The sequence below is a fragment of the Struthio camelus genome, chromosome Z (assembly GCF_040807025.1).
Source record: "Struthio camelus isolate bStrCam1 chromosome Z, bStrCam1.hap1, whole genome shotgun sequence".
In the NCBI taxonomy this organism is placed as follows: Eukaryota; Metazoa; Chordata; class Aves; order Struthioniformes; family Struthionidae; genus Struthio; species Struthio camelus.
In genome coordinates this window covers 756,090-771,857 of record NC_090982.1, presented here as the reverse complement: position 1 = coordinate 771,857, position 15,768 = coordinate 756,090, and the positions used below count along the sequence as shown (strand labels likewise).

Below are 15,768 nucleotides of genomic sequence, written 5' to 3'. Positions count from 1 at the left end.
TCAGTGCTGCCAGTAGGACAAGAAATTCACACATTTATTGTAGGATCACATTTCTGTCTGACTATAATTTTGCAAAAAAAAGTACCCAAACCTCCAGCTTTGCTAACAGCTGACACAGGCTGCCAGATGGCCTGTTTTTGCTGGCCTTGACAGAGGAGGGTCAGACAAACAGATGTTACAACCTTGGGTTAAAACTTTGCTTTGACAATGGTGTGGAGGAACAAGGAACAGAAGAATACATGAATGACATCACAGAATATTATTTTGTAGACACAACGTGTTCAGCTTACAACCCTTGGACTTTAGCAGCTGCATGTGTGCATTCGTAAGGCTATAGTAGCTTCTGATCAGCTATCTGATATCTCTACCTAGAGCAGGTTTGGGCAGTAAGATCCTGGGTAGAGGCAGCAGCTAAATCAGCTGAAGGTTTTTGTCAGTTTAGCTTAGGTCCTTCTTCACCAGGCAGCCCTCCTGTCAGGGCTGTGCAGGCCCAAGGCAGCCACCAGCATCCCCACGGCCCCTTGTGGTCACTGAAACTGGGCAGTCAGTTCCTTCATTTAGCAAGTCCTTCTGGCAGCCCTGTCCACCTCCAGCAGTGTAATTAACACTGGCTGTGTAAAAGAGGGTAAACTAATTGTATCTAGGATTATAAAAGCAAGAAAGATTTTATGAAGTCCTTCCATAAGGGTTATCTTTCTGAAAGGATTATCTTATCTTGAAGAAGGATTATCTTATCTTGAAAACCACCAGTGGATTTTCAAATATGAGTTTCTTTGATCACAAAGGCCATCTGCTGCTGCTGAACCTATTACACGTACTGTGTAGGTGAAAACCTTTCAGATCACATCTAACAAGTTAGTTTACATCATCTCACCAAAAAAACAAACCAAATAAAAAAAGCCCATAGGATTGGCTCTGTTCCTTTTGTTTCATCATCCGTTTCTTGTGTGACCCTGGCTAATAACACTCCCTTATTCTTCAGTTTTCCCCCTACCTCAGGGATGCATTTTTACCGCTTCAGGGCATCTTCAGCTGACACACAGTTTATTCTGCATGTCAAGGAGTGCCTCCACCCCCCAAAATTTTCCTTATAATTCATTTAAGGCTAAGTAACATCTTCAGAAAGCTAATCATTTAGGCAAGGCCTCAAGCTCTATAAACTATAGCTAATTTACACTTTCAAAAAAATGCCACACTTATTAAAGACAACAAACCATTTTTTAATCTCATCATTTTAGGATCTCTAAAAGTACATCTGTTACTATGTAAAAAAAAAAAAAAAAGTCTACTTCAGGTACTACATGAGAAGACAAACACCTTCCCCCTACAATCCCACTCCACGTTGCCAATATCGACTTGTGTGAAGAAGCACAGAAACACGGAGTGATGAAAGGAAACAACGCACCCCTTTCTAGAAAAAAGAACAGGACAATACTGTGTAAGTGTACATCATACATTTATTACTGAACAACTCTCTCAACTCCAAAATCGGGCACACGGATTAAAAATAAAAATCCATTGCACTACTTAGTAAAGCATTACTAGTAACTCTCATAAAAAATGTACAAATTTTGTTAAAAATTTATCAAGCCTTCAAATGATTTGGTTACAGATATTTATAATACATTTAAAACTACATGTTAAATGATACAATAGAGTATGATTTAAAGAAAACACTTGACAAAATACGATTCCAACAAAATCCATAAGCTTTCATAATCATTAGCAAATCTGAAACATAAGTAGCAAAATGAGGTAACTGAATGTACCAAAGAAAAAAACACAGCTCTTATAAAGGCCTAAAGATAACTCAGTCAAAAATGCATTTTCCGTCAGTAAAACTAAAAAAGGTAAATCCCAACCCAAGTATTACGTAAATGTGTCGACAGCTGTAAAATCACATTCAAGGGCCTGCACAAAATGGCATACAATGAAAGGCTTTAACTCTTTTGTAAAGAAGACTGCAGTATCAGACCTTGGAATTATCTGTAGGCCTTGATATCCACTACAAAATGCCAAATTAATTTGACAGTTTATGCGAGAAACACAGCAGCGCCAATATGGTAAAGCCAACAGGTTGCGAGTTGTTTTTGGAGAGGAGGGGGACAGGTGGCGACACGAAAGCAACGAGCAGAAAGTCCTGCTGGGTCCTGGAGCTACCCACGAACGTGCACCGCGCGGGGCAGCTGACGGCCGCGTACAAAGCCCCTGCCCGCCCCCTCGGCGGCGGCAAGAGAGGGCTGGGCTGCAGCCGGGCAGAGCCGACTGGGAGGGAATGCACGGCGCGCTGCTCACGCACGCTGACCGCAGCAAGCAAGTCGGCACGCGCCTGCCAGAGTTTCATGCAAACGGAAGAAACGCTCCTGAAGAGATCAGCCACAAGAGTGCAACGGCCGGATTCAGTATTTTACTAAATCAGACCCTCCGTCTCCTGAGTCTCCCACTGCCTCATGGAGTTTTATTGGGAAAAAGGGACATTATACACCAAGATTTCTACAGTTCCAGAAAGAGGACTACTTTCCCTTGGCTCTAGAAGAACGTGCCTTGTTCATTATGTATTTATACCTAGCCAAGACAAAGTACCTTCTTCCCAAGTTTCAAATCGAATACTGAGAATAGTAGTGTTTGTTACAGTTAAATCTGTACAGGTAGAAATTTGTTTTGCAGCTGTATAAAAGACCCTAACTATTGTAAGACATATGTGGCATATGCTTTATTAAACAACACGATTTCATTTGTTAAAAAAATAAATTTTACTATATGTAATTCAACCTGTTTTGTGTTATTGTGAAATCCGTTCTTTAAGTCCCCTGGGAGAGAGAAAAATTCCAGTATTTTGAAGTTGATGTAATGGCGTATTATCATTTATTTAGTGTTCTTCAGTACTGACAGGTTTGGACAGATTGTTTTTGAGAACTACTTGCATAACTAAACAGAGGCAAGTGCATCTGAAATATGGGCAAAATTGTGCTTTTATTTTACTTGAACCACAAGCGGTGATGGGTCTGTAGAACCTTCAAAGCAGGGCAAGCAGCATGGAAAATGAAAATATAACTGATACTAAAGCATAGCAACATACAGAAGCATCAGAAATGATAAAGAATAACCTTAAAGCTGAGACTGGCAGCAAGTTACAGCAATATAGCAATATTGCTGCCTCTTGTACTATTGCAACGAAAGTAATGACACTGAATTTAGGAGAAAGCATTTTGACGCAAAAACGGTGCATCCATTGAATAACTACGGCATACGGAGACCTAAGGATTTTACTGAAATATCTTGACGGTGTTAACAGTCGGAAACCTTATAATCGAAGCTTACTTTTTCAACAAATCATTATTCAGAGGACAATCGAACGCAGGTTACCACCTCCCATTGCACAGTATTTTTTGTTCTGGAAGATGTTCCAATTTTCTTTTCTCCTGTAGTGGAATACTCTGGAAACCTGATTGCAAAAATCAAGAAAGTTTCTTTTTCATATGATACTCATCACGATTATAAGGAGGGCAAGCAGCAGCACCTCAGGACAACAGAAACCTGCAGTGAATGACCAAGCACCACCCCATTTTGTGGTACAGCAACAACAAGAACGACAAATCAGAAGTTCTACTTCTCTGAGAAAATGCTAAAAATTTTATTTTATTCATGAAGTTGCAGGAATAAAATTGTAACCTCTTACAAGTTATTTTAACAGTATACAAACTCCCTTGCAAATGACAAAGAATGTAAGTGATTAAAGTCAATGTTCATAAGCTACTGGATTATGTACTTAGCAAGTACAATGGCCAAAAGTGAAGAACTGTTGCACAAGACCCTCAGTGTCCTTTCTGTTTCTTTTCAGGAAAGGAGCACGTAACTGCAGCATCTTCAAAACTCAAGTCTAATCCGAAATCGACTGAATGCAAGTAAAACCCAGCTAGAAAAATCGAAAAGGAGAACAGAAAAGCATTGGTATTCCAATTACCAACTCAAATTGTTAATATTGCTAACTGATTTGTGCGATATTGCAACTTTACATTGATAAAATAACTCGTAAATCTGCTATTTTAAAATCTGGATTTTGTAACATATGCTAAAAAAATCCCCAAGAATACTCACATACGAGCAATCAATGCACTCTTTAGTGGTACACTTAAAAGCCTCCAACGAAGGGGAAGAAAAACAGCTGTTTGAATAGTAGGTAAAAAGGTCTTTATACCAGTAAGTACATTGCGGAGGAAATATTAAATGTCTGTAATTGCTGCACCCATCGCATTCTGTGTGCAACTGCAAACACAAGGAAAGAAACCAGTGTACAGTACTAGTACTGTTTAAATAACACACAAGATTATACATTGCAGCATAATTAATACTACACACATACGTTCTCAGTACATGCTGGTATATAGGTTCTCAAACACACACGCTCACCCAATCACAAGCACACTTCCTGCATCCTCTCACACATTCACACCATTCGTTCCCACTCACAGTATTTGAAGGCTCTATATAAGGTAGATTGCTATATTGTTTGGAGCTACCACTTTTTTTTTTTCCTTTTTCTTTTATACAAAAGCACATGCTAAAAGATCACGTCCACTGTAATCTCGCAGCAACACTCGGAATGATCACACAAAAACCAGGGAATGTTAGTGCACACACAAAATTAAGCTAAAGAAAAAAAATCTTTGGAGTTCCAATCACACTGTTAGTATAACAATCCAATAATTGTGAAGACTAATTATAAGCTTTATAATTGATTAAGTCACACAGTGCAAAGTAAGGTCCATTGACCCTTTTGTGTAAAGGGAAGGCTGGAAGCCACATGGGTAAGTTCGATGGATAGTTCAAATATACACGTGACCAGGAACACCCAAACCAGATTTGTGCTCTTAGACTGGTCATTCTGAATCACGATGCACTTCCGAAGCATCAGCTCTACAAATTGGGCAGGTACGATTTGCCTGTAAATCCAGAAACAAAAGAGGGTTTACAGTACTGACAACACATTGTTAAGGTAACACACATATGACCCTGAACATCTGTGACCAAAATGAGATTGTTACTCTCAACACTCAAGAGTACCTCAGAGCAACAGAGAAGAGAAGATAGCGTGCTTGGGCCATTTCTTCTCTTCATTTGTTACGTTAGAGTCATTTGACCGGTCTGTCAATTCAAACTTTTTTTTTTTTAATAGAAATTTGGGGCATTTTATGTTAAAATATTAAAGGAAATAGCAAACAGGGCTTCATCTAAGTGATGATGGTTTTATTAATGAAGACACACAGCGTTTGAGATATGAATTTAAGATGGCTGCAACTAAGCCAAGAAATTGTGCTGTATGCTGGCAGGGAAATCCACCAATATCAGAGTAGCAAGCTTATGCCAGAAATAAATGCCCCATTTGAAGGTGTTCTCATGTCACAAGCTCTATACAAGCGATCACCTCTCTTAATACTCTCCTTATCCAGTTATCCCCCCAGAAATACATCATGCAGACTTGGCCAAAGCTGAAAGCAGAGCAGGGAAAAAGGGTTCTAGTAAAAAAAAAAAAAAAAAAAAAAAAAAAAAGAAGGAAGGCGACCTGTCTAAAAGGGTATTCAACTTCAAACACCAAGGAACACACACAAAATTAGGTCCTAGTTTAGCCCAGAATAAATCATTCACTGACAACACACCCTGCAGCTCTTTTGCTTTTTTAGCCCCCTGAAAAGGTAAGAAAGACCAGACTTCACATTCCTTAAGCTGCTGGGAAGATATCCCTATCTTCTCCTTCCCCTTTTTAAATATAAGGACGCTTTCATTATTGTATGTTTTACATTTTTACAAAGTAATGAGGAAAAGCTCAAGCCAAATACATCACATTTAAGATAAAATATTTCTTTTTCAAAAGGCAGAAAGAAGGTAACTCCTCCTTGTCCCAAATTCTGTATTTCGAAATTCAAAATTTCAGGATCAACCACTGTCAATTCACATTTTCTCAAAGGTGGCCAAACTTTTCAATCATGTTATGACTCAGAGCATCAAGACACATAGCTCAGCAGGTCATATTTCAGAAACCACTGCCATATATTCTAAATCTGAACTATAAATGCCAATGAAAGTAACATTTGTTATTACTGAAAGCTTTCTATACTAATGCAAGCTAAAATACTTCAAAGTATATTTTGAAGTATATTCATAATATATTCTAAAGGATAACTTTAGTTTTTACTGTCAGTTACTACTGTCATGATTGTCTTATCATTTTAATCATAGTTATTATTGCTTTATAGAGTCTGCAAAACGTGGATTGAAGAACCAACTCAAAAAATATTTCTTGCTCTTTCACTAGCGAGTTCACAATTACATGGATGACAATGCTATTACTTGGTCTCTATTTTGTACTTTGTTATTCTAGATATAATCCAGCTAACACGATTTTGAAAATAAAAAGGCAAATTCTTCCAGATTCAACATATTAACGAATCAAGAGGTATCCTTCATGATAGATACTGCAGTAGTTGCCATCTGTAACACGGAACAGAGCATTCGGTAGGAATATTACTGAAGTATAAATTCCTGATAGGAAACTGCAGAAACAAATTCACTATGCCAAGACAAAATGAATAGCCACGCAAACTTCAGCACTGTTCTTAAGCAATTTTCAAGATTCTATTAGAACCATATCTGTTTTAAATTTATTTGTCTTCTCACATCTTTTATGAAATTAATTCACCTGCTTGCCATTTAACAGGACTCTCTGGTGCACAGTGGAAGAAGGACGACATAATATTGCAATCCTGACCTTCTCCTAATTAGCTGTTCCTTCAGACTAACTTTCTCTAATATAAGGGGACACAGCTGCACAACGACCTGCTTTATTTATTTATTTATATTTATAGAAATTTCTACCTAAAATGAACTGCATCTAAAGTAAACAATCCGCAGCATCACTAAAAGCCTATGAAAACAACTGTGTTTCTTCGATATCAAACCCATCAGAACCAAGGTAAACCCTAAATTAGCTAGCGTTGTCTTTTCGGAAATATAATACGGCATTTTCTAGAAGAGTATTAAATGTAAGGTAAGTTTTTCTTGTCAGCTGATTTCTGCCTGTAGAGGTAGGTCATATTTTCAAGATATTCTTTGGAACGACGAGTAAATCCGACTTTAAAAGCGAACAGATTTCTCATGTATTCACATTCGATGGAAGAATCTAGGATATGAAGAAATAGCCAAATACTGTGAAATACGAGCAAAAGAGAGTTGACAAATACAAAAAGGCAAAAGGATAACCTCCCTCTCATTAATTCTGTGCCATCCACTGTCTAACTCTTCTTTTACAAGTCACTTGGCTTTTACCTTGCTTAAGGTAAAATTGCTTAATTATGTGCTGCTTGCTTAATTATGTGGACCACATAATTCAGAGTAAAAGAACTTTTCTTCTGGCAAGCTAAGACTGCCTGAAAAAGCGGTACTATGTGTGGCATTATACCTGCAGGGCAGTCGAAACCTTTCATAGATAGATAACTCATAAAGTTTGTCTAGATGCCTCTTTTTTCACTCTAACACCAAAAGACAGTAGAATAGGGTTTGAGGTTTTTTACTATCAGATTGGATCACTAACTTCTTATTTAAAACTTTCGCTACACAAAATGGCACAAGTTTAAAAGCATCAGCTTGACTGCAGACCTCTAACACAACATGAAAACATTCCTAGATAGCAAATAGTTTCTTTCCAGAGACATACGACTAAATCAATTTAAAAAAGTGATACACTTATCTTCTCAATTAAAAAAAGAGTTGCAAGTACTAAAACCTACTATTCTTACACTGCCTTGCAGAAGTTGTCCTCATGATGTGGACTGGATGATGTGAATGACACAGTTGTCGATTTAAAGTGCAAGAATTATATATTACTGCTGTGGCCTATATAAAGTCATTTTTTGTAGCACAGAAAGATAATTGGAGTTCAGCAAAGGCTTAACAGGGAAACTACCGAGAAATGTCACATCTTCATGCAGGCAAGCCCTTAAAGGCAGGAAAGCCAGTTTCCAATGAAACCAATTCATGACTATACTGAGAATATGATTATACTGGCAACATATGAAGCAAGTTATCAAATGCATAAAAGAATGGACAAAAAATTACACACACACACATATACACAGAAAAAAAGGTCTTCCAGTTATCACCATTTTCAGGTTTGCATATACCAGAGCTGTTTGCTACTTTAACTGCGCAGGCATTAATTAAAATAGGCATAAACTAAAATAAAGAATAAATTACCTGTGTAACTTCAGTTCTGGCAAGCAAAATAATCTTTATTTTGATAAGGCAGCTTCACAGAAGTGCAACTATGCCTGCATGGGGTAAGTATATTGGTTCAGCAAGCCTACAATAGGATGCATTATCCTCATCTAGCTACTTTGGATCCAACTCTGGGTTTTAGGCTAGCATAACTGCACTCCCTTTAGATGTGGATTGCACATATTTTTCACCTAAATACTCATTCCCCCGCATAGCTGACACTTTCATGCTGATACAGTTTTTCTATGATTAGTTATCCTCTAGGCAATACCACTGTCAAAGGTCTGTTAAAAAAAAGCACAGGGTTTCTAACCTGGAATAAGAACTTTAGTGCATAGTTGTTTAATCAGTACTACAGTACACCTAAGATCATTAAAATAAAGAATAGACCAAATCTTTTTTTTCCATTGTGCTGATCTTTAATTAACCAGTTGGTTACCAGTTGAAAGTAAGAATTGCCACACCAAGTCACCAAAAAGCCTCGTTTAACTGTCTGACTCTGAGACCAACAGCAGGTAAGAAAGAGCATAAGAACGGGACGAGTATGCATGGTACTTCCCTGACACGTTCTTCTAACTTCCAGCGATCTACAGATCAGAGGCTTTATAAATTGGACGTGTATTCTTTGTATTACTACCTTGAAAAGAATGGGTTTTTAAAATCTATATAATCAATGTAACCGATATAGAACTTCAGCATCCACTGTATCACAGGCTGTGTGAAGTCCAGAGATCCTCATTCTTTTTTCATAAAATGGAGTCACTGTTTACCTTGTCCATGCTACTTTAAGCAATGGTAAGACTTTACAAGTCTAGCGTGAATACCCTTCTGCCGGGTACAACATGCTCTGAGTGAAGAAATGAGTAGTGGGGGATAGTGGAGAATACCACTTGAATATACACTAATTAATCTGACTTAACTGGCAATTACTGAATAAAATACTCCAGCACAGATGTACGGATAATACTTTTTTTTTTTTTTTTAAATCTCAAGCTAAAAACTCCTGGATGTTTTCATTTCCCTTGCTGATTCTCAGATGTGTACGTGGATTCAGAATAATGCAGGACAACAGTCCTACACTGAAACGTTGAAAATTAAGAGCAAAGTTGCGGAAACATTTACACAAGCCATAGATTCTGTAGAAGCCTTAGACTACACTGGGTACTGCAGCCCAAAGACTGTTTCAGATTCCACTTTTTACTAGCCCCATCCTCGTCATTCTTGATAACTTGGTAGCCAAAAATAATGCCATAAATACCAACTTGCTACTTTATTCTCTGCATTAATATTGTAGTATATGGCTAAGACAGGCATTTTCCTGCCTTTAGAAAGCCAAGCAATTGCAGGACTTCATCCATACTAAAAATGCGTATTCTCTACAGGAACACATTAGTAAGCAAAGCTACAAGAGAACAATGACAACTTCAGACATCAGAAGCCACTATAATTCTCTAGAAACTCTACCCTATATACATTTTTTCCACATAGAATCATTGCAATATCAAATATTCTGCACAACAGACTACAGGCAGACAAAGCTAAATCTGGATAGAATAAAATACTGAAAAAAGGTGAGACAGCTGGGAATCAGTACCTTGTTAGCAGTAAATCTGGATAATTCCGGTTGTAGAGATATCTGTTTGTCACCTTCTGTTTAACTGCATTTCCTTTCCTTCTCACCTTTATTGCTGCTACCCTCTGTGATCTTACCGGGCTGCTCTGCTTCTAGGTTCCTTTTTTTTCCCCTCCTCATAAATCGTTTTGAAAGAGTATGTCATAGCATATGCAAAACCATAATTACATAGTAAGTCTTATTTGCATATATTATACTGTATATACATGCATATCTATGCATGTGTGTGTGTATACATACATATACACAAACATACTTTACATGCATCGTACATATACAAAAGTATGCACACACATACACATATGCGTTTGATTTGCTCCAAAACCAAACAGCCACAGAGAAGTTGGGGGGAAGACAAGCTTTTTATTAACGTCCGATCTTGCTATGCAGGATGCGTAAAACAGTGTTAAACCCACCATCATCAGACAAACTCTAGTTCATACTTCCTACGTCGCTATAAACTTGAATTCATAGACATTATTTTGTGGAAACAGAAAACAACAAGATCTATCTGTGAAAATCGTTCTCTTCACAATCCCTTTCCTTATGCCAAAAATTATTTTAAAAAAGTTCCTTCATTAAGTGTTAGAAAAGACTGTGAGAAGGCAGTGCTTTGAGTTTGTTGGCCTTTCTAGGCTAAATATTACAAACAGGAAGTAACAGAGGAAATGCAGTAGAAAAATAACAATACTAAACAACCCCTCAAAACCAGTAAAAACCCCAACCCCCCACATCTACAAAACATTTTTTTTTTTTTTTTTTTTTTTTTTACCTTAAGCCATTTATCGACACACTTGGCATGGAACTCGTGGTTACAGGGTAAGACTCTAAGTAGCTGCCTTGACTCAAAATCACACATGCATACTACACACCTAAAAAAATAAGATGGCAAAATGTAAAAATATCTGCTACTTAAGAACAACAAGTTTGTATTCTGCATTCAGCTTGTAAGGTACATCTGTAATAGGGGTAGCTGGTTTGCTCTTGTGGTTGCTACTGCAATGAATATTTTTAGTTGTAACTCTCTAGTGTACCAGTGTAAAACGAGAATTGCTTTTATGCTTTTTACTGTAATTTCAAATTACAAAGCACGTAAGGGCATAGACCCCATCAACAGAACAAACGTACGTTGATGTGGACAGGTAGTATAAACCTGTAACACATTTCCTTTGTGTTTACCTTTAATTTCAGCCTTATTCAAAAAGAAATCATTTTGAGTATCTCTCAAAACTAACTGATTAAAGATCATGCACAATTTTTAATAGAGAAATTCCCCCTTTATTTGCATCTATAGTCATATTTTATTAAAAATGTGTCTCCTTCAGGGAGCCTGTCCCCTTGAAAAAAAATAAAAAAATCACATTTTGATTATAAAATTCATTCCCTACGGATGTTAAAAGCCACACTGCAGATCACTGTAATTGGAGTAACAACAACAAAATCCTTCCACTTACTTTCAAACATTAGATAGCATTTGGCATTAAGTCATGTAACTATCCTTCTGTCTACAGTGCACTTTTCACTTGGTTATGTACATCTTTCAAACAGTAAGTTAAGGGGTTTTAAACATCAGAAAACGCACCCTTAAACCATTGATGAAAGCTCTTTCAAAGCACTCCAAACTTCAACAGCTGAAGCAATTTTAACATAGGCTTAATTCCAAGGTGACAATGTCTCTTCAGTGTCTAGTATCTGAACTACACTTACAAAACTTTAATTTAATGTTATGAAACACTGAGCAACTAAATTGAAACATCTCTAAATGAAGTGAGACTAGATAGAATTTTTAAAGTTAGGATAAACAGTATTTGACCTAGGGAAAAAAAAAAATCTTTATGGAGACATGACTGCTTTTAAAGCACTTCTGTTAACATCACTGACCTAACAGAGGCTGCATTTGAAAGAAATGAAAATGTAGCCACAAAAATTGTGCAATTTTGAGAGAGAGAGAAATGTACTTACAATGTCTGTTCTGACTGGTGGTTATTTGGGTTGAACCTGTAGGATGGAAGCTGCTCAATGTCTGCCTTTGTCAGTCCTCGTGGTTTGGCTTCTCCTAGACGTTCTGCCAAATTCAGCAGCGCCTGCAAAACGTGACAGTTGTACGTTTTAAAATTCAATGCTCAAAAAAGCTCAAGATCTGCTGAAGTGGAATTATTTCTTCTGCCAAAAGACATCATTATCCCACCTGGTAGCACAAAACACCTTTCTGTTAAGAAATGTTTAGAATCTTACCTCTCCCCTTACAATACAAGCTCCATGGAAAGTCCTTCAGAGTTCAATCAACTTTCTGAATTATACTAGATGTATCTGGGATTTCAAAATCTCCATGATCCAACTTTTAACCACTCCTCAGATCCTTGGTAACTACTCTGCCTTTGAAGGATCTTCTCACTCCACTATGCAATTAACGGTGTAGGTAACAGGAAGAATTTGTTGCCAAATTTATTTCTCAGGAATTATAAGATGAGTCTGGCCCTCTAAGAGGAACTAAGAATTTAAAGGAATAACTTCTCACTCTCACTCCACAACTTAGGCTAGCTGAATTGAGACACAGAAATTTTATGCTGAACTCTAGAAAACAAATACATGCCATCAAACTTAAAGCACTTTCTGCTGAAATTTTATATTCATTTTTTATGAACCAAGCATTGTAACTAACTGCCCCTCAAACAAATAATTTGCACTCTGTCATTATATAATTTGCACTCCTTCACAAGGACCTTGAGACAAATAACTGTATTAACTTGATGGAGAACAAAGGTATAGAAAAGTTAAGAGCCTTGGTGAAAGCTGTGAACAGCACCGGTCACGAAGAGACTTCCAATAGTCCTAAAACTCACGGCCCAGATTCTCAGAAACAGGACGATGCTTCTTCTGAACTAGGATAGCAATTATTACAAAAGAGCTCATTGTTAAACTGGAAATGCTGTGCTACTACACAAATACAGAAGCTCTTAAGGAGAACAAGGGTAAAGAGATGCAAAATGAAAGCTAGGTGATGATTGTGAGCTTTTGAACAGATTCTGGAAGGAATCCAACGGTCTGAAGCAAAAACACAACAGCTAGGACTGCCTCTCAATTATCTAGCCTATTAGAGGGTTTACTTCAATATATGTGGAATGCTATACTCTCCTGAGGGTCAAGAAGTGATGGAGCTAAGGCAGTTTTATAAACCTTGCATTTAGCAAAATTTATTCTACAATATTAAAACCATTCTGTATTGATTCTACAAAGTTATCAAAGCACATAAAACCAATAACTTACTCTGCTCTTTTGAATGTGCTTTACTTCTGTTTGATCATTAAAATCAATTTAAAATTCAAAAGAGTAGCAGCAGGCAGAACTTAAAGTTGACCAATGTAATGATTACTGATCTGGAAGGGTGGATTCTGGGAAACAGCAATAGACAAAAATGTCCATTTCTAATATCCAGTACTGCAAACAAATTTGAAAGGATGGTTTCTGGATTCTCTCCTCACAGTCATTACCTTTATTTCAAAGGCAAAAACAGGACTGAAAGCAAAACATAACTCAATTCTGTGTCCTGTTTGAGTTAGCAACAAATCTTCAAATATATCTGCACGTCCACACGAACCTCATAGTTTTCCACTTCTCCGTCTTCCACATCCAATTCAAAGCTGAAAGGTGGTCCAACTGCAGGTGGCACCGGGAGCATTGATCTACCATGGGAGCAAGCAATGATAAGGTTCAGCATCTTGCTGAAGGACAACACACAAACACACACCGCTGAGGCAGAGCAATCTTATTGATCCCTCTCAAATCAACAAATTCTAAGATTTGTAAAAATGTTAAGCGTGAAGTCAAGAATTAACATTTGATGTGAAAGACTCGAAACAGAAGGTATTCGTGCCACTTTTTGAAACTGGCTGTACTGCTCTTCTATTTGCATGCATATTGCTGTGTCTCATCTGATATTTCCAACAAGCCTCAACATTATTACAAAAACTAATCTCTTGATTTTTGAGCATCATGGAGAACTAATATTAACACTGAACAGAAATTCAGGTTTTAAATTTGTTTAATTTAAGTGGATAAAGTATCAGTAAAGAGAAGGAACCCTAAATTCACTTAGCTCGCCAATGCTATAGCCTTGGAGTGTTCTCAAACACACAATGAAGATAAGATATACCACTGTACCAACTTCCACAGTGAAAGCAAGTGCAAACTCACCTTCTCACATATTGTGATGTTGGTCAAAGCAGAATCTCTTCACATATAGACTCAAGAGAGAAGCTTTTCCGTTTTTAAGTAAAACAAGTTTTTTTTTTTTTTTTTACCTACCCCCCCCCCCAGCTACGGATACTACGGATCAAACTTAATGCACAGAACTAGAATCATAACTTCATAATACTAAAAGCTTTATCGAACGGAATTCATCAGGGATTACTGTGCTACACTCTGTCCTCAACAGATAGCTAGAAGCTATGACGTCAGTGCAAGCACTGTCAGAACGTAAGACACAAAGTTCAACAGCTTCACTGGATCAGATATCCAGGTGCCATTTTCATGTGAAACTGCACAGAAAGAGACTATAATCTTGCGGCCACACAACAGGTGGCAAAGTTTGGTTATTTCTGTGCCAATGACACCTGTAAAATAATCTTTGTTTTCTATGTATTTCTTATTTATTTCCAGAACAGAAACATATGAAAAGTAATAAATCTCAGGTCATGGACCCAAACTCCAGCAAAGAGGATCTACTTTAACCAACTACAGATAATCCCTAAGTGTTACTTCTCCCATACCTTCTTTTCTAGAAACAGCTGAACAGGGGCAGAAGTTCTGAAACTGTAACAGATTACCAGTTGAGCCAATGAAATACTTGCACATCACAGAAGGCTCCTGATATTATGTTTCAATAATTAAAAAAAAAAAAAAAAAAATTAACTTACTCCTTGAGTAAAGACTCCTAGGACTTTATCCTGCAAAAGTTAGATTTACAACGTAACTGTGTGCCCCATAAGAGTAACACCAAGTTTTTTTAAGTATCCTGAATCTTTAAAGAGACTTCCACTGAAAAAAGAGGCACAACAGATACCAAAACTACATAGGACAAAACTGTTCACTTTTATTTTTCCTGCTCGGCTGTGTAAGCTGTTCAAAATAGACTGAAAACTTTGAAAATAACTCTTTGGGCCAGCTGAACTATGTCTGCTTTCTGGTAGAGTCCAACCATGAAAAGTGCTGAGATCCATCTTGAGAGCACTGGTTACCTCACCTAATTCTGTAACAGCCCACAAGAAAACAAATGTACTTTAGACTTACAGCACATATGGTAATAGGCTGGGATGGTAAGGGTGCGGTGCTATTGGCTGCTGTGATCGGTATCTACTGCGCCCTGTGAGTCTTCGAGGCATAAAAGGTGGGTAAGGCTGTAGAACGGAAGAAAGCAAGCTTCAACACTGTGTTTGCTTCAGTATGAAATAAAATGAAATCTGAATACTGAAATCCAACCAAGTATTACCTACAAAATCCAGCCCCTGCTGAAGTCCAAAAAACTTCAGGCTCTTAAAACAATTTCAAATAACAATTCCTATCGCTAATACATAATTACACCATTCTATGGGAAAAAGTAATAATGCACAACAGAAACCCTCGCAAGCCCTTGTAGGCTTGATCTCTACGCAGGCTGGTTTGGGAGACCAAAAGAAGCTGAACTTCTGACTCCTGCGCAAATTTAAGAGCCCAGGCTTTAGGCCTGCTGCTGTTAGGCAGGCTTGTGCCCAAGTGATTGAATAAAAGAAGAGTTTTAAAACACACACACACACACACGTACGTTTTTTAAAACTCTTATCTCTCTTCAGAGTAAATATAAGATAGACATAAGACATATATATAAT

General features: G+C 37.4%; 1 protein-coding gene across 9 annotated transcripts in view; it reads right to left on the bottom strand.

Annotated features, from left to right (window-relative positions):
• Positions 1–1,439: 1,439 nt before the first annotated feature.
• RNF38 (ring finger protein 38) overlaps positions 1,440–15,768 on the bottom strand; it is a 142,103-nt gene continuing 127,774 nt past the window's right edge. For 7 of the 9 annotated variants that reach the window (XM_068926911.1, XM_068926904.1, XM_068926906.1 and 4 more), the window contains 5 exons: positions 15,194–15,300; positions 13,503–13,587; positions 11,867–11,988; positions 10,677–10,776; positions 1,440–4,943 (listed from right to left, as the gene is read on the bottom strand). In XM_068926911.1, coding sequence (XP_068783012.1) covers positions 4,881–4,943; positions 10,677–10,776; positions 11,867–11,988; positions 13,503–13,587; positions 15,194–15,300 — 477 coding nt within the window. In that variant the 3' untranslated portion in view covers positions 1,440–4,880. The remainder of the gene's footprint in view (positions 4,944–10,676; positions 10,777–11,866; positions 11,989–13,502; positions 13,588–15,193; positions 15,301–15,768) is intronic. The other 2 variants (XR_011137661.1, XR_011137662.1) reach the window with 2 other exon arrangements.